We start from the raw sequence: 20,583 nt of genomic DNA on the forward strand, positions 1-20,583 counted from the left end.
ACCAGCCTGGTCTGCAGAGTGAGCTCCAGGACAGCCAATATTACACGGAGAACTGTGTCTGAAGAACGAAAACAATAACAAAAAAAATTATTTAAAGACTTTGAATCTTGGATAATCTGCTTATGGCTTCTAAACTTGATTTCTACTGGAACATGCTCTTCCTGCCTCTGTTTTATTAAAGTGGGTTCATTTGAGTTGTTTGCCTCATTTTGTACTTTAAAACTGAACTTTTCTCTGTGGTGGGTCAGGCTCCAGGCTCCTATTTTTCTCATGTCTCCACATTAAAAGCTGCCCAAGGCTTTTCTTCAGCCTTCTCCTTGTCTTTCCTACATTACCTGCCTTTGCATGGCCACTTCTGTCTCTGGGACATTTCCTTTTTGTTTACACCCGTTTACCCTTTATTAGAATAGGTTGTTTTATGTTGCTAATTTGCATTACATTATGGTATTCCAGGCAGAACTGTGTGTGTATGTGTGTGTGTGTGCGTGCATGTGCGCATGAGTACCTTCAGAGACAGACTCAAGAACTCACAATTTCTTTCTCTACTGACATTGATATACTTCCTGATTATGTATGGGACTGGTTCTACCTCACATTAACAGATAACATTCTTCTGTCAATTATTGCATAGTAGGCTTTGGATAAATCAATCCAAAGCATGATATAATTGACCTCTGTGCTTTAGGCCATTAACAGTTGTGTGGATTGACTTTAGAAGGCATGGAAAACTTAAATTTAAGGCTTGTCATTAGAATTTTACAGTGAGTATGGTTACCAAGTAGTATTAGAGGATCTAAATAAAGGCTTCTGATGGCCTGAGTCTTTACAAATGCTATAAAATGATGTAGATTGGGATCATCTTACCTGGAAAAGAGCAAGTAGCAAGACATGACTTTTTTGTGTCTGCTACAGTTATGTTTGAGGACTGGAAGGCTGATACAGCAACAGTGTGAATGTGTATGGGGTACTGATGTTCAGACGCTTCTTTAAATAGTCTATAGGCAATTGTGTGTGGGGTACTGGCATTCAGATGCTTCTTTAAGGTGTCGTCTATATGTGAATGTGTACAGGGTACTGGCATTCAGATGCTTCTTTAAATAGTCTTCATGCTAAGGAAGAAGATGTCTTCAGGTTATGAGAACCTTCAGAGCATTGGTCTTGAGTTAGACTTGAGGTCGCATGTGATGACATGGGTTATCATGTAGCACAAATTACAACTCATTTGAAACTGCAAATTACCATTGTGTTTAAACATACTTATTGCTTGTAATTTTGAACTAATTAGATAGGTTGGATTTGAAATCAGGAATTTTATGCAAGATACGTTAAGACTGATATAGAACAAAAATGAATTTTTTTAAATTTCTCCAACATTTTTACTGCCTCTGATATAAGAATACGTACTTATTGAAGGTTATTTGTCACATTGGCTGCAATGTCCATATTTCCTTTTGATCTTTGGAAACAGCATCTCCTATATTCAGGCTCATTTGGGCCTGAATGCTTTGAGTGGACTAGCCTACCTTGAACTTAGAGAAACTTCTGTTTTCTCTGTGTTGTTGGGACTACTGTGTTCTCACACATAATGAATAATGACACTGTTTTAAAATTATTTTTTCAATGATGATAAACTTCTATAGTTTGTCTTTAAAGAAATAAGGTGTGATAACTGAGTCTGTACAGTTCTGTTGTCTACACTGGTTGAGTCCAGATTCTTCATTACTCAGATCATATCTTCATTTCTGTTCAGGTTTTTCTTTTATGTATGGTGGGGTAACAGTATCAGCTTCTTAGATTGTTTGTAGAAACATCAAATAAAATGCTGTTTAAAGTATGTTAATCACATCTTTCTAGAATATCAGTCCCAACTTTGCAGTCACAGCTGCAAAGAGTTAATGCTGCTCCCAAATTGCCAAAATTGCCCTTAAAAAAATTTACTGAAAATCTTGGAAGATCTGACATTGTTTTACTTTATTATGCAAATAGTTTTGACCTCCAGAGATGATTTATTTTGCTTCAGAAGCCTCATTTCTTCTGTACTGCTAACCAGTTTAGTCCATTTTGTCCAACAATTTATAATGAACCTGTAAAGAACTACTGATTATATTAAGATTTTTGGCTCAATTACCTGTTTCAAACGCTCGTTGACTAAGGAAAGCATGTCATTTTCTCCTCTCTTGCATGCTGGAGTGTAACAATAGACTGTGAATAGAGCAAATCAAAGAGACACAAATACCAGTATGAGGGCCCATTGTGCTCAGTTTGTTTCCCTGTCATATCGTTTTAATTTAGGTCGGCTGATTGATTATGACAGGTTCATTGTTCCCTTCTTGGAATCTCTAGACATGCTAATATTCCTATTCTTATCTGTCCATTTTGATTCCAAAACTTAAATGAAATGGAATTGCAGCCTTCACTTTGTTTGCCTGTGCTAGGTGATTATCTCTGAAGTGCGATTTTGTGATTAGGGGAGCCGGCTTGCATATGCTCAGCTAATGCTGATTTCCCCCAGGGTGCAGCACAGGTAAATTCATAATGAATGGATGTGGTGCTTTGATTTCAAATGGATGCAAAACCTCACCATGCTTAGTAGTTTTATTTTTAAAATGTCTTTAATTATTCTAAAATTAACAGGAGAATATTAAAATTGAACTTTAGTAATGTGGCATTTAAACATAAGTCAAGGGTGCTAACTGCTTATGAATGTTAATCCCTTTTAAAAAAACAAAAAAAAATATACAAATCTCTCTGCCATAAATTAGAGGGGGAGGTGTCATTGAAAATCTTTAGTTTAATTATTTATATTCTTCCTGATTAATTCCTCAAATGTCTCAACGCAGCTTGCTATTTGTATTGTCAAAATCTAGCGTTTCTTATTTTGAAAACTACAATAATTATTCAACTAATTACTGTCATAGTATTGTCATAGTTGTTTGATCCTGGGAAGGGTGGATTCAGTGGTGAAGGAGGCTAGGAGTGAACAATTGACACAATGTATTCAGGTGTTTTCTTTAATGGTCTTGGGGGAAAACAGCTCATGAGTTCAAGAGATAAATTTTTAGAATTTAGTGTTCTCTAGATTAGATACACTTTAACCCAATCACCAGTGTGTATAATTGGTACCTTGAATCATAACCATGCTTTTTACAGATTGATTTAGAAAAGCATTGTCAATAATATTGGTTTTTTTTTTTTAAAGATTTATTTATTTATTATATGTAAGTACACTGTAACTGTCTTCGGACACTCCAGAAGAGGGCATCAGATCTCATTACGGATGGTTGTGAGCCACCATGTGGTTGCTGGGATTTGAACTCAGGACCTTCAGAAGAGCAGTCAGTGCTCTTAACTGCTGAGCCACCTCTCCAGCCCGTCAATAATATTGTTAATCAACATAGTCTCTGATTTGCAATATATTTTCTCCAAACTTCACTAGGTATAAAACCTGAGGAATCAAGCCTCCAGGGTTGGCTTCTCTTCTTAGTGGCGATTCAGATTTTAAGGGGCTAGAAAATATCATGATCATGCCTCCTTCAACCTCAGGAGGGAGATCCTGATGTTCGAGGTGATTATGTATGCTGTCTTGTAGGTGATAGGTGATGTCAGTGGTTCTTGCTGTTCTCCTAGTTACCAACGGAAGCATGGACTACTCTTATAACGTAAAAATGTACATAGAGCAGTATTGCTGAACTCATGTGCATTAGTTGTCTTTATTGTACTTCATAAAATAGGCAATACTTAGAAAATAACCAAAGAGCCCTCCATCATGCACATAGTTTACTCATGTCTTTCTCAGAAGAGACCACAGCTGTTCCATGCCTACTAATCCTTCTACTTGAGGTGCTCGTGAAGAAGCTTCAGTGTTATTTAGAAGTTACACTTTTAATGTTTGGTTTCTGTTTTAAATTGTTAATCTATTTCACCCCTCCAAGAAGAAGTTGGTCAGCTGAAGGATGTGCTCCAGTTACATGTTAATGTTCCTTCTTATACTGTTTGTCTTATTTGAAAGCAGTGTTTAAATTCAGTCTGTCACTTTTTTATTTTCTTAATAAAATACCTTAGGGGAGGAATACCTCTGGAGCATACCAATATAATGCTTTGATTAATCCTTTGAGATTTGCTGGGCTGTGGTGGCACAGGACTTTAATCCCAGCACTTGGGAGGCAGAGGCAGGCAGATTTCTGAGTTCGAGGCTAGCCTGGTCTACAGAGTGAGTTCCAGTGCACCCAGAGCTACATAGAGAAATCCTGTCTCAAAAAATCAATAGTGATAATGATGATGATGATGATGATGATGATGATGATGATAATAATAATAATAATCCTTTGAGAATTTTGTACAAGCAGGCAATGTATTTTGATCACAGTCTACTTCTACTCCTCTCCTTGGTTCTTCCCAGATTCACCGTCACTCCCCTATTGCTTCCCATCCTCATGACTTCTGAGTCTATTTCATGATGCCCATAAATCCCATGCGTGTGAGTCTCTGGAGCATGTCAATCAACCAGGGACCATATGGTTATGGGAAATGGGCTCTCCTCTCCCAAAAGCTACCAGTAGTCAACAGATCTTCACTAGGGGTGCAACACAAAATACTTTCAACTAATATCAGCTCTTCAGAAAGTAGATTGCTTATCATGTCATCAGCCCTTTCTTTTAGCATTTTATTGTTACTGAAATAATAAGAACAATTGAAATGCAGAAAAAGAGAAGCAAGAAGCTGTTGTGCCACCAGGCATAACAACGTATTTCAGAGAAAAACCTAATGACCAAAAGTACAAGCCAAGTTGTGCATCATTTTCTGTATGATTTGTAAGATGTCATGACTATGTGTCACATAGCCTAAGCTAGCCCTGAATACACTCTATACCGAAGGCTGGCTCCAGGCCTTCTTTCTTCTACTTCCCACATGCTGATTACAAATATGCAGCACTGCACATGGCTGGTTTTCCGTAACTTAGTTTTCAGAGTTACCCCCTGTGTACTCACTGATGGTGGGCATGCCTGTTTGCCGATGGGTAGATCCACTCACTCTCTTTTTCAATATGCTCTTTCTACAGCTTCGGCCACCTTTGAGGACTTCCAGATCAGGCCCCACGCTCTCTTTGTTCATTCGTACAGAGCCCCAGCTTTCTGTGATCACTGTGGAGAAATGCTGTGGGGACTGGTCCGCCAAGGCCTTAAATGTGAAGGTGAGTGTTTTCTTCACTCCACACTTAATGTGAGCTGAAGCTGCTGCTTCTGGGTGCCTCAGATGACACTGTCCTCTCTCATAAGCATCTTCCTGTCATTTTGATACCTCTATCCCCATTTAGGCAATATTTTTTGTTCTGAAGTTCCCCATCTTTGACATTCCTTACCTCATCTATAAACCTAATTCTTACCTCTTTGCTCAAGTGGAAGAAGTTTTCCATACTGTAGTGCATGGGGTATTTTAACCAGAAATTAAAACTAAGATGTCCATCATATTTAAGCCAGAAATTGCAATAATTAGCTTTAAAAGGATTCAGAGATTTAGATGGTTAATCAAACCACTCAAGATCACCCTGATATTGAATGGGCAAAATTGAACTCTCCTGTGTCTTTTTGCACAGACAATGGTATGAGCTATCTCCTAGGAGACCTCGAACTGGACAGCTCAGTGTGCAAGAACAAGGGCTCATACATACCTCCCCTGTGGTCTCAATTTGGGAAAATGGTGTGCTTTGAAGTGTGGCTACTATGGTCACCCTTTTGGCATACAACCGGTAAATAATCTTGCCATAATTGTTTAATTATTACCAGTGTGATGGAAATTCACAAACAGCAAATCTAGAAGAAACTAGATTTCTTCCACTTTGACACAACATTTGGGAGAACTTTAAAGAAGGAAAGATATGACTTGACTCCTGGTGTCGGGGGTTTAAGTCCATGCTCGCTTGGCTCCGTTGTCTCTGGGTCTACAATGAGGCAGAACACCAGGGCAAAGAATTCACAGCTAAGCAGTATCACTCACCTCATGATAGCTGAGAGATGGGCATTTGAGAGAAATGTACACTTTCAGACATATCCCCAGTGATTTATTTTTTTAACTAATCCCTTCGTCCTAACATTCCTATACCTTCCAACAGTCTGCCAGCTGGGCAGTCAAAGTCAACACAAGAATATTCAGTAGGCATTCCAAATGCGAACTGTTACACTCTGTCTTGCCCCAAAACGTGTATGCTAGTTTCATCATGCAAGATGTATTGGACCTACCACTAAGAAGTGCTGTAACTTTACTCTGCTCATATCTGCCAAAATTCCAAATCCAAGTCTCCTCTAGACCCCTCTAGACCTCTTAGCTGTAAACTGGGGTTTTGTTTGTTTTTGTTCTTGTGTGTTTGTTTCTTTCTTACATTCTTTCAACACAAAATGCAACAGGGTAAGCATTCAAATTCGAAAGGACGCTGTAAAATAACAAAGAAGAATCACCATACCAAACAAGACCAATACCCAGATGTGCAAATATCAAATCCTGTAGCTTCATGCCCAGCCGAATCGAGGCTACATGGTGGTGTGGTGTGTTCTGACTTCGGTAGCCCTGCTCTAATGGCTTTGCTGGTTGCATGTAGGTCAGGTGGTCTCTCTTTGGCATGCTCTAAATGATGATGGAATTTCCTCAGCCCACATCCCATTTCCATGGCATCCCCAGATTTTCTGGATCTCCATTACATCTTCATCATCTCTCTCATACAGCCATGCATTGCCCTCTCAGTCCTGCAGGGACGCTTAACTGCTGTAGTACCTATCCTCCCAGGCCTTTCTTTAAAATGTCGTTAAACACTTCCTTGACTTTTGCATTCTACTTACCCCCAACTCTATAAGCAAGGGAATATATCTTATTTTGCTCTCATCAGTAGCCATACCCAGAACCATAGCTTTATCAAGCTCTACGTAGTTGAGTAGAAGAATTGTAAAGTATGTTTTTTTTTGCCTTTTTTTTATTGTTATTTTTTTATTCGATATAATTTATTTACATTTCAAATGATTTCCCCTTTTCTAGCCCCCCCACTCCCCGAAAGTCCCGTAAGCCCCCTTCTCTTCCCCTGTCCTCCCTCCCACCCCTTCCCACTTCCCCGTTCTGGTTTTGCCAAATACTGTTTCACTGAGTCTTTCCAGAACCAGGGACCACTCCTGCTTTCTTCTTGTATCTCATTTGATGTGTGGATTATGTTTTGGGTATTCCAGTTTTCTAGGTTAATAACCACTTATTAGTGAGTGCATACCATGATTCACCTTTTGAGTCTGGGTTACCTCACTTAGTATGATGTTCTCTAGCTCCATCCATTTGCCTAAGAATTTCATGAATTCATTGTTTTTAATGGCTGAATAGTACTCCATTGTGTAGATATACCACATTTTTTGCATCCACTCTTCTGTTGAGGGATACCTGGGTTCTTTCCAGCATCTGGCAATTATAAATAGGGCTGCTATGAACATAGTAGAGCATGTATCCTTATTACATGGTGGGGAATCCTCTGGGTATATGCCCAGGAGTGGTATAGCAGGATCTTCTGGAAGTGAGGTGCCCAGTTTTCGGAGGAACCGCCAGACTGCTTTCCAGAGTGGTTGTACCAATTTGCAACCCCACCAGCAGTGGAGGAATGTTCCTCTTTCTCCGCACCCTCTCCAACACCTGCTGTCTCCTGAATTTTTAATCTTAGCCATTCTGACTGGTGTAAGATGTAAAGTATGTTTTATGTAAAGTTGTCTGACCTATTTTGTGACACATAGGGAAATTCTGAGTAGCAGGTGCCAGCTATGTGGGGAAGATGCATATATATTTTGGGGGGATGCATATATATATATATATATATATATATATATATATATATATATATTGCACATATATTGCATTTATTTATTTATTATTTATTTATTTATTAAGAAAATAAAACTTCCCAAAATGAAAAATATCTTTCCATCTACTGGCTACCTGGAAACGAACAAGTAGTACGTACTTTATATTATCTTGATTCTATGAAGCAGTTATTTTTGTCTCCATTTTATAGATTCCCATCTATAAGTGAAATAAACTACTTTGTTCAAACAGGTAATGTATACAAGTTGCAGAGACAAGCTTAAGATCAGTGTCATGCCAAACTTGTAATAAACTATAATTAATTTTCTCCTCTATGTGCCCATACACTTTTAAAACCACAGCAGCTAAAAATGGTTTAATCTATTTGTAAACATATTTGTAGATCTCTCTAAACCTGACTTCATTATATTCAGAATGTCAAAAACTACATAAATAAAAATTAAACAACCAAACAACCAGGGAAGTTGTTGACTTTTTTACAATAAAGTAGGAATCTGAAAACCATGTTTAAATAAGGAACAGACTCAGAGAAAACACAGAGGAAAATTTGTATTTCCAAATATCATCACAGCAAAATGATGTGCTATGTTTTCAAATTCTTAATTTATAAGTAATGATGGAATAGATTTAATTTCTGGTGAAATGAGAGCTATTTTTATGTTTGTTTTTCAGGATGTGGTCTGAATTACCATAAGAGATGTGCGTTTAAAATCCCCAACAATTGCAGTGGGGTGAGAAGGAGAAGGCTCTCAAATGTTTCCCTCACTGGACTCGGTACTATCCGCACAGCATCTGCTGAGTTCTCTACCAGTGCCCCAGATGAGCCTCTACTGGTATGACCTGCTGTTTATGCATTCCCCACTCACTTGAGAAATTGGGAGGATGTTATGATATCAGTGTCAGGCCAAGAAAGCATGCTGGGAGGGAGACATAGTCCCCATGTTAATGACTGTGTTTCCACTGGGTCTCCATTGTTGGTTGGTCAGTACATGATCAAAAATCCAACAAAATTGAGTTTGCTTTCTTCCCTGAGATTTATGAAACTGAAAAATATGTGAGGCTTCATCATGGTCATAAAGCCTGAGCAGCGTGAACAAATGTGTTAGTGCTGCAAGATATGGCCTCTGCAGAGTACTCAAGTATCTGTGGCATACTGAATATTTCTTCTGAAATTTGCCTTTATGAAAACACCAAAGCTTTACTGCTTGGCATTACTGCTATTCATACAAGCTTATCAATGGACCGTTCCAAGTACCATGAAAATAACCGCACTTAATTATTAAAATATTTCTGTGCCTGTAAAATTACTGATGGACCCTATGAAAGCATTTGTTATGTAAATTAATTTTTCACACATTGACAGAAGAATAGAGTGATGGTTGTGTAAGTTATTTACAACAAGAATGGAGTTCTGAAACAGCTAATGGCTTGAAGCTCCAGCTTTCTCTTATCATCAACCATTCACTGCACATAATATCATAGTTATTACAGAAATTGATGAAAAACAAAAGAATTACTAAGGTCAAGTAAATCCACCTTAAACTTGAGCGGAAATAAGTTTTGGAGTTATGTATGACATCTGTAATTGTAAGCCACATGTCAGATGGCCATTCACCTTTACAATAGGAAGTATCTCTAGTCTATGCTTATATTGTGCTTTTTCTGACATTGCCTCTGTTTTCCAATCAAAAGTTAGCTGAAACTTTTTTTGAAATATAAGTGCTACATTGTTGTAATACTTACATGAATATGATTACTTTGTAATGTTCAGAAGATATATATGTGATTGTAGGTAATCCTGTATTTTTGAATCAATTAGAATAAAGGATATTTTTATAAAAATTAATTACTCAAAATTTCTATTTTAAAATAATTGCCACTATACACTCTGCATTGAAGTTCTTTAGTTGAGCCTTTTAGTCACCTTCTGCACCCAGGAGCTAAGGCTGTTCCACAGCCCTCTGTACACAGGTCCCACCAGAAGAGAGCTGGTCTCCCAAAAGTACTCTCACTCCTGGGCTCAGAGGTGAGATCTCTACTATCTCTAATAACTGTCCAAAGTGGGACTGGGCCAGAAGCTCACAGGGCACAGGAACAGTGGAGCAGTTGGAACAGGATCCTTCTGGTCACCATCTGTACCCAGGAGCTAAGGCTGTTCCACAGCCCTCTGTACCCAGGTCCTGCTAGGAGAGAGGTGGTCTCCCAGGAGTGCTAACAAAGGCTTACAGGCCCACAGAAGGGACAAGCTCCAGCCAGAGACAGCAAGACCAGCTAATACCAGAGATACCTAGATGGCTAAAGACAAGCACAAGAACCCTACCAACAGAAACCAAGGTTGCTTGCCATCATCAGAACCCAGTTCTCCCAACACAGTAAGTCTTGGATACCCCAACACACTGGAAAAGCAAAATTTGGATTTAAAATCACATCTCATGATGCTAATAGATGATTTTAAGAAGGGCATAAATAACTCTCATAAAGATATACAGGAGAACACAGCTAAACAGGTAGAAGTCCTTAAAGAGGAAACACAAAAATCCCTTAAAGATATACAGGAAAACACAAACAAATAGGTGAAGGAATTGAACAAAACCATCCAGGATCTAAAAATGGAAGTGCAAACAATAAAGAAATCACAAAGGGAAACAACTCTGGAGATAGAAAACCTAGGAAAGAGATCAGGAGTCATAGATACAAGCATCACCAACAGAATACAAGAGATAGAAGAGAGAATCTCAGGTGCAGAAGATACCTTAGAAAACTTTGAGAAAACCATCAAAGAAAATGCAAAATACAAAAAGCTCCTAACCCAAAACATCCAGGAAACCCAGGATACAATGAGAAGACCAAACGTAGGCATAATAGGTATAGAAGAGAGTGAAGACTCCCAACTTAAATATCTTCAGTAAATATCTTCAACAAAATTACAGAAGAAAATGTCTCTAACCTTAAGAAAGAGATGCACATAAACATACAAGAAGTCTACAGAACTCCAAATAGATTGGACCAGAAAAGAAATTCCTCCCATCATATAATAATTAAAACACCAAATGCACAAAACAAATTACGAATATTAAAAGCACTAAGGGAAAAAGGTCAAGTAACATATAAAGGTAGACATATCAGAATTACACTAGACTTCTTGCCAGAGACTACAAAAGCCTTGGCAGATGTCATACAGACCTAAGAGAACACAAATGCCAGCCCAGGCTACTATACACAGCAAAACTCTCAATTGCCATAGATGGAGAAACCAAGAAATTTCATGACAAAAACAAAGTTATACAGTATCTTTCAACAAATTCAGCCATTCGAAGGATAATTAAATGGAAAACTCCAACACAAGAAGGGAAGCTACACCCTAGAAAAAGCAAGAAAATAATCTTCTTTTAATCAACCAAAAAATAAGATACCCACATAAATAGAATTCAACCTCTAACAACAAAAATAACAGGAAGCAACAATCACTTTTCCTTAATATCTCAATATCAATGGACTCCATTCTCCAATAAAAAAACAGACTAACAGATTGGATATATAAACAGAACCCAACATTTTGCTGCATACAGGAAACCCACGTCAGTGATAGACAGATACTAACCTCAAAGTAAAAGGCTGGACAATAATTTTCCAAGCAAATGGTCCCAAGAAACATGGAGTAGCCATTCTAAACTTATCAAAAAAGAAAAGAAATGATACATCATACTCATCAAAGGAAAAATATACCAAGAAGAACTCTCAATTCTGAACATCTATACTCCAAATGCAAGGGCACCCATATTTACAAAAGAAACTTTACTAAAGCTCAAAGCATACATTGTACGTCACACAAAAATAGTGGGAGACTTCAACACCCCACTCTCATCAATGGATTGATCATGAAAATACAAACTAAACAGAGATACAGTGAAACTAACAGACGTTATGAACCAAATGGATTTAACAGATATCTATAGAACATTTTATCCTAAAACAAAAGAATATACATTCTTCTCAGCACCTCGTGGTACCTTCTCCAAAATTGACCAGATAGTCTGTCACAAAACAGGCCTCAACAGATCCAAAAATATTGAAATAATCTCATGCATCCTATCAGATCACCATGGACTAAGTCTGCTCTTCATTAAAAACAAAACAATAGAAAGCCCACATACATGTGGAAGCTGAACAACACTCAATGATAACTTGGTGAAGGAAGAAATAAGAAATTAAAGACCTTGTAGAAGCCTATGAAAATGAAGCCACAACGTACCCAAACTTGTGGGACACAATAAAATCAGTGCTAAGAGGAAATCTCATAGCTCTGAGTGCCTCCAAAAAGAAACTGGAGAGCATATACACTAGCAGCATGATAGCACATCTGAAAGCTTGTCAGGATTTATACCTAAAACTTTTAACCCGTATAAAGTTCTTATAAATTACAACTTAAAAATTATTTAAGTAGAGGATGTGCCTAGTCCTGCTGAGACTAGATGTCCCAGGGTTGGGTGGAACCTTGAGGAGCCGGGGAGGAGCCAGGGGCTGACTGGGAAGTGTGAAGGAAGGGAGCATTTACATCAGGATGTAAAGTGAATAAAAAAGTAATCGAAAACAGTGTTTCTCAATATTCCTAAAGCTGTGACCCTTATGTACAGTTTCTGATGTTGTTGTGACTCCCCCAAAATAATTTTGATGCTGTTATAACTGTAATTCTTCTACTGTTATGAATAATAATGTAAATGTCTGATATGCAGAATATTTGGTATGTGATTTCCAAAGGGGTCATGACCCATAGATTGAGAACCTCTGATCAGAATGTGTATTAGAGATGTCCAAATAGAACATCATTGGAGATGTTTATCAGAGATCATGTAAGGGTAACATGTTATCTGACAATTATTACTCATTAAATCACCAGATTTCTTTAATTCAGTTAAAATAGGTTTAGAAATGAGTTTAGAAACCTGCCATTATTCATTAAAAATAAATACAGTTTAGATAATGTAGTCAAACTAAAATGGCATGGTGTGCTGACATTTTTGCCAAAGACACAGCAATGTAATTCATATGATCTTTCTTCGAGCCAAGCCAAAGCAAAAGAAAAGCTATTGCATTTTAACACATACATATGGAATGTGCAGTGTAATATGGCTTTCTTTCTTGGTGATCTATGGAAACCTTTGATGATTCTAAATCAACAGGATGACAAAAGAGTTTTGTCCAATTTTCTAGTGTTTTTCTAGAAAACAGCTATTTAACAGTTTCTTCAAACAAGACTGAAGAGGTGGCTCAGTGGATCTGTCACTTATAACACGTGTGTGAGGACCAGAATTAATATCCCCAGCACTCACATTAAAGCTACATGGGCATATTAGACTCCCTGTAATCCCATAGCGTGGCAGAAGAGAAGGGTGTTCAAGCTGTGAGTTCAAGTGAGAACTCTCCTCAAAGTATAAAGTGGAGAGTAATCAGGAAGATACCCCAAGTCAACATCTGGCCTCTGCATGTATGCACACACTAATGTATACACACACATACACATTCCAGCACATACATGAACATGCATACACACGGGAACATGCAAAAATGCAAATAAATCAACCTTGTGAAGATAAAATTGTTAAGTGCTTCATGGAGTATCCATGTAGTGGAAGCTATAGTAGCTACTGAGCATAATTCATGGTCAAAGGAATATTGCAATAATGAAGGCGGTGTTCTTAACCTAAATCAATATTGAAAAACTTTCCCCCCACATACAATCAATAGATATTTTATGAGAAAGTACTTTTTTGGAAAATGATAAATTTTACCGAGTTAATGCACCTTGCCTTGTCCATCCTCACATACATGATCTGAATGATAAATTCTGGCATGAAGCCAGACAGAAAGGTCTTCAGTTCCTATAGTGAAGAGAACACTGAATTTTGGATGCCATGTGCAATGATGACTAGGATACTCTCTTGTTTTGGAAATTGAGAAACTTATTTGATGTTTTGTTTTGTTTTGTTTTTCTGCCCTACATACATACATGACCATGGTTTTCCCTCAGAAGCCATGTTTAGGTCTATGTTCAAATGAGAAGTTGTTATCCCTTAGGTCCAAGTTTTTCTCATCAAGTCGCAAACTGCTTAGCTAGTACTGGGATGCCAAGTTACCTTGGTAAAACCTCAGTCTAACTGTGCACAGCCCCAGTGTCCCCGAGTAAATGCGTGCATACTACAAATCAAGATATAGAGATTTCAGAAACAAGTAATACAATTTTTCTGAAGGCACAGTAACTTGTTTAGCAAGCAGGAAGAAAATCACTACATCAGAGCACATTGCTACAGGTTTTATAGAATATTTTCACCAGAGTTCACTTTTGTTTTGGTTTCTAACTATCAAATAGAACAACTACCTTCATCTTTTCCTGTGTTTTAAAAAGAGAGATTAAAAAAGAATACATTCAATATAAATTTCCAATAAGTGCTCTCTGCTTAATTATTTACTTTGTATTTTTTATGGAAGCATTTAATTTAAAATTTTAATTTTTTCTCTTTCAAATGATACTTTAAGTTCGAGTAAAATCAGAAATCCACAGCATGCACATACACCAAAAAATGCACCATAAACATATCTGCACTCTTTTTAAATAATTTAAAGTCTTTAAATTTTATTTTATGTGTGTGGGTGTTCTGTGCAGCACCTTCATGCCTAGTGTCAGCAGAAGTGAGAGACAGGCATTAGCTCCCCCTAAACTCGATTTCCAGCGAGTTGTGAGCTGCCAGGTGGGTGCTATGTTGGCTCTCAGCTTCTCTGGAAGAGCAGCCATGGTCCTTAACCACCAGGCTATCTCATCCCTACCTGCACCTGTCTTCTTGCAGCTCTTACCTTGGGCAGCCCAGGTATCCCCAAACACACTGTGATTACACTTCCCAGCTCACTTTCAACTGACTGCAGGCAAATAACAGCCATGCAATATTTGATTACACTAATGACCTTTTCTTTCATTTCATATTGAGAGCAAGAATTATTTTGAAGAAAACCTAATCTTTTACTTAAAGGTCAAAAATACTTCATTTTGACTCTAATTTGTTCTCAATGAGGTATAAAACCCTCCCTCATCACTAAGACCATGGATCTTTTTTTTTAACCACTACTCACATCTCAAAATGTTTTGCATCTGCGACTTTAGTACCTCCTGTTACACTTCAATTTTAAAAGCATTCTCCAGTTTGGGTTTGGTGTGTCCACAAAGCTGACTAGTGCAGCGTTTTGCTTTGGTCTGATGACACACGTGTGTGTGTGTGTGTGTGTGTGTGTGTGTGTGTTAATCAGCATTGTCTAATATGCATTACTTTTCCCTAGTAACCTTGTTTTTCTCTCTTTTTCTCCTCTTTATTCTCCCTTGCCTACCCTTTGCTCTTTCAACTTCATCTTTCAGTCTCCTGTGAGCCCTGGCTTTGAGGTAGGTACAAAGCTACCTGGCATTAAGTATGTGCTGCATTGTGGTCTTCAAACCAACCTTGTACTGGTCCGTAGCTACATTAGCTGTGGTTAAGGGTTAGAGTTTGCATGAGTGTTTGACCCACAGAATGCAGAGCCCTGGGGTATAACTGTCCTGTTGTTCTTTGTCGTTTCTTATTGTCACTGTGTGAATGCCCATGATCCTCATATTGACCTAAATTGACATCTTCATTAAGGTGACTAAGGTTGATTTCTTAGCCCAAAGTTTGCTCCATAAATTCTTGATTTCCTAACATAGTTATCTTGTCTTTAAAAATGAAAAGGCAAGTTATATGGTAAGCTGAAACTTAGACCGCTGGAGCTCTGTTCTCATTCCAGATACCACAGAGCCATGCAAAGGGAGGACACTGACTGCCTCCCCGTTCCCCAGGCCTGGGGTGGGTTGGGAATACAGGGACAGAGCAAAGGCATGTCTGAAGATGACTCCACTTCCTCTTCTAGTTCTTGACCTTATTTTTTTTTGAAAACTTCTATTTTTAACCTTGCGTATTCACTCTTTTCTCAGAAGTGGAGTGGAAATGGAAACATTAAGCTTCTGATTCTGGCAGAAATTGTCCTTGGAAATGGAACAAATTTCATTCCCCCAAAATGTTGTAAAATTGGCTTTTTACCTGTCTTAAATAATTAGTAGAATGTTTCCGAGCCTGCAGCCATGCTCTTGTTAGGATAATTCTCAAGCCGACTACCCTGCTAATATCTAGTTCCCTTTCCTTCAGAGCTGTGCCCACTGCGAGTTAGCCCAGTGCTGTTTCCCTGCAGAAAATATAGACTTTAGGCACCATTGTTAGTATCCATACTCAGATCATCTGGTTTAGGTTATGCTAGCAGAAGCTATTAACACAAACACAAGTACATGTTGCAGGTTAAGTAAAATTGTCAAATCAAAATTTCATGTGTATAATATATTTGATTAAAAAATCTGCTACAGATTTGGAACATTACCTCTGCTGAAAAGTGGCCAGCATAGAGAATCTCAAAGTAATGACAAAGTGTAGCTTTTATATTTTTGTAATTTGTTTTCTTGAATGTCTTTAGATGTAACTTTCAAAGTGTACTTTTCCCTGGGAGGAATCCCTAAGTCACGAGACCTAAAAGATGTGGAAGACATTCTCAATCCTTAGTCCTTGCATACAAGAACTGAATGGGAATGAAGAGAGATTTTGACTTTGTGAAACACATATCTGGTAAAGGAAACCTGGCTTTCATCAAAGCACAGCTCATGACAGAAATAAGAAAAACTTTCTGCAGAACCTATTTTCCTGAAACGTTGTCTATATGCAGTTTTTCAAAGTGATAACCAGTTGTTTCTCTAACCCTTATTTCTTTGAGAGTCTGATAAACTCCTTAGCATCGCTTTATGATTGGAACTTTAGCGCATCACTCTTTTGACTAAAACACTGTTGTGGTTCAATGTAGGAGATTTTTATTTTAATTTTTTTATTCGATATAATTTATTTTCATTTCAAATGATTTCCCCATTTCTAGCCCCCCCACTCCCCGAAAGTCCCGTAAGCCCCCTTCTCTTCCCCTGTCCTCCCACCCACCCCTTCCCCCTTCCCCGTTCTGGTTTTGCCAAATACTGTTTCACTGAGTCTTTCCAGAACCAGGGGCCACTCCTCCTTTCTTCTTGTATCTCATTTGATGTGTGGATTATGTTTTGGGTATTCCAGTTTTCTAGGTTAATAACCACTTATTAGTGAGTGCATACCATGATTCACCTTTTGAGTCTGGGTTACCTCACTTAGTATGATGTTCTCTAGTTCCATCCATTTGCCTAAGAATTTCATGAATTCATTGTTTCTAATGGCTGAATAGTACTCCATTGTGTATATATACCACATTTTTTGCATCCACTCTTCTGTTGAGGGATACCTGGGTTCTTTCCAGCATCTGGCAATTATAAATAGGGCTGCTATGAACATAGTAGAGCATGTATCCTTATTACATGGTGGGGAATCCTCTGGATATATGCCCAGGAGTGGTATAGCAGGATCTTCTGGAAGTGAGGGGCCCAGTTTTCGGAGGAACCTCCAGACTGATTTCCAGAGTGGTTGTACCAATTTGCAACCCCACCAGCAGTGGAGGAGTGTTCCTCTTTCTCCACACCCTCTCCAACACCTGCTGTCTCCTGAATTTTTAATCTTAGCCATTCTGGCTGGTGTAAGATGAAATCTTAGGGTTGTTTTGATTTGCATATCCCTAATGACTAATGAAGTTGAGCATTTTTTAAGATGCTTCTCCACCATCCGAAGTTCTTCAGGTGAGAATTCTTTGTTTAACTCTGTACCCCATTTTTAATAGGGTTGTTCGGTTTTCTGGAGTCTAACTTCTTGAGTTCTTTATATATATTGGATATTAGCCCTCTATCTGATGTAGGATTGGTGAAGATCTTTTCCCAATTTGTAGGTTGCCGATCTGTCCTCTTGATGGTGTCCTTTGCTTTACAGAAACTCTGTAACCTTATGAGGTCCCATTTGTCAATTCTTGCTCTTAGAGCATACGCTATTGGTGTTCTGTTCAGAAACTTTCTCCCTGTACCGATGTCCTCAAGGGTCTTCCCCAGTTTCTTTTCTATTAGCTTCAGAGTGTCTGGCTTTATGTGGAGGTCCTTGATCCATTTGGATTTGAGCTTAGTACAAGGAGACAAGGATGGATCAATTCGCATTCTTCTGCATGCTGACCTCCAGTTGAACCAGCACCATTTGTTGAAAAGGCTATCTTTTTTCCATTGGATGTTTTCAGCCTCTTTGTCGACGATCAAGTGGCCATAGGTGTGTGGGTTCATTTCTGGATCTTCAATCCTGTTCCATTGATCCTCCTGCCTGTCACTGTACCAATACCATGCAGTTTTTAACACTATTGCTCTGTAGTATTGCTTGAGGTCAGGGATACTGATCCCCCCAGATTTTCTTTTGTTGCTGAGAATAGTTTTAGCTATCCTGGGTTTTTTGTTGTTCCAGATGAATTTGATAATTGCTCTTTCTAACTCTGTGAAGAATTGAGTTGGGATTTTGATGGGTATTGCATTGAATCTGTATATTGCTTTTGGCAAAATGGCCATTTTAACTATATTGATTCTACCGATCCATGAGCATGGGAGGTTTTCCCATTTTTTGAGGTCTTCTTCCATTTCCTTCTTCAGAGTCTTGAAGTTCTTGTCATACAGATCTTTCACATGTTTGGTAAGAGTCACCCCAAGATACTTTATACTGCTTGTGGCTATTGTGAAGGGGGTCATTTCCCTAATTTATTTCTCAGCCTGCTTATCCTTTGAGTATAGGAAGGCCACTGATTTGCTTGAGTTGATTTTATAACCTGCCACTTTGCTGAAGTTGTTTATCAGCTGTAGGAGCTCTCTAGTGGAGTTCTTTGGGTCACTTAGGTATACGATCATGTCGTCTGCAAATAATGATAGTTTGACTTCTTCCTTTCCAATTTGTATCCCTTTGACCTCCTTATGCTGTCGAATTGCCCGAGCTAGTACCTCAAGTACAATATTGAAAAGATAAGGAGAAAGGGGGCAGCCTTGTCTGGTCCCTGATTTCAGTGGGCTTGCTTCAAGTTTCTCTCCATTTAGTTTGATGCTGGCTACCGGTTTGCTGTATATTGCTTTTACTATGTTTAGGTATGGGCCTTGAATTCCTGTTCTCTCCAAGACTTTAAGCATGAAAGGATGCTGAATTTTGTCAAATGCTTTTTCAGCATCCAATGAAATGACCATGTGGTTTTGTTCTTTGAGTTTGTTTATGTAGTGGATTGTATTGATGGATTTCCGTATATTGAACCAACCCTGCATTCCCGGGATAAAGCCTACTTGATCATGGTGGATGATCGTTTTGATGTGTTCTTGGATTCGGTTGGCAAGAATTTTATTGAGTATTTTTGCATCGATGTTCATAAGGGAAATTGGTTTGAAGTTCTCTTTCTTTGTTGGATCTTTGTGTGGCTTTGGTATCAGCGTAATTGTGGCTTCGTAGAAGGAATTGGGTAGTGTTCCTTCTTTTTCTATTTTGTGGAATAGTTTGAAGAGTGTTTTCTCTTCAACATCTACAGATAGAAGGATGCATGTTGTAGGGTACAATGTGATGGTTTCTCCAACACTCGTTTTCCTTTATTTTTATACACTCTAGAGTGTTTTGAAAATATACTAACATAAGCTGATACAGACATGTAACATCATTATCAAATGATTTAGGAGAATAGAGTGATCTTTTCTTGAAATAAAGTAGGGAAAGCCAAGGTAAAAAACAGTGGATTTGAAGGTAGTTGGTAACTTCTGTAGATACAATATAATATAAAAGACAAAAATTATAAAACAACAACCAAAACCAAAAGTTAGACATTATAGCTTTATTTTTTAAAAAATAAAAGCCCAGAATTATTTTAAATATTTTTGATATGTTTGAAGAGACATCTACTAATACAGTTTTCAGGGTAACAGCCTCTATAAAACTTACTTTTAACGACATTAATTTCTTTTACTCCAAGCCTTTCTGTTTATTTTTAATTTTCAGATTACCTTAGAGAAACTGTCAGGGAATGTAGAGCTCCTTCTAAAAGCTTGGGCTGTGTCTGAACAGTTTGTATCCTCAACTTGTATTTTTTCTGAAATTTAAACAACATTCAGTTCAACTTTTTATGGAGTACATGCATTTCCAAAATAACAATTTGCCATAAGCTTGTGATTTTCATAAGCTACACTGACTTGTGTGTAATTTTGGCAAGAATTCTTGCCTGCAGTTTCATAGAAATGTTCTCCCCAGAATAATAAGTCCACTTGCTGTTTTCATTAGTTTTTAACAATGAAGACAAGATCTATCCTTAAGTGGTGATGAACCTGATATACATTAGAATTCAGGTAGATTCTTCTCCAATGAACAAATAATGAGAAATAGCATCCTATGCTAAGTGCAACTATGGTGATATTTTCTATCCAAATGAACATTTCTAGGTCCTTTTTCAGCATGTCAAATATCTATCTAGAGGTACACCCTTGGTCCTCTTATGTTCTAGAGTTCCGGGAATCCTGGTGACTCATCTATGTTATAGTCATTTTCCACTTTTATGTGTGCTGTGGCTGTCCTGTAGTATACTGCTACACGAAGTTTTTCTTGATTTCTGACTGAGTGAGCTCTCCACATATAAACCTGAACAGTATGCATTTTCAGTGAGTATCCCTGTGTAGAGCTGCTCTACCAGCACTCCCCTGCTTCCTGACCATAAAACCTAGATGCTGGATCTCTGGGGAAGAAAACC

The 20,583-nt window shown here is 38.1% G+C and overlaps 1 protein-coding gene across 3 annotated transcripts in view; it reads left to right on the top strand.

Annotated features, from left to right (window-relative positions):
- Prkd1 (protein kinase D1) overlaps positions 1–20,583 on the top strand; it is a 316,195-nt gene that overhangs the window by 218,506 nt on the left and 77,106 nt on the right. For 2 of the 3 annotated variants that reach the window (XM_052185895.1, XM_052185897.1), the window contains exons 3-5: positions 5,060–5,191; positions 8,515–8,675; positions 15,245–15,268. In XM_052185895.1, the coding sequence (XP_052041855.1) occupies positions 5,060–5,191; positions 8,515–8,675; positions 15,245–15,268 (317 nt within the window). The remainder of the gene's footprint in view (positions 1–5,059; positions 5,192–8,514; positions 8,676–15,244; positions 15,269–20,583) is intronic. The other variant, XM_052185898.1, reaches the window with a different exon arrangement.

Source organism: Apodemus sylvaticus, chromosome 6, assembly GCF_947179515.1.
Source record: "Apodemus sylvaticus chromosome 6, mApoSyl1.1, whole genome shotgun sequence".
Taxonomy (NCBI): Eukaryota; Metazoa; Chordata; class Mammalia; order Rodentia; family Muridae; genus Apodemus; species Apodemus sylvaticus.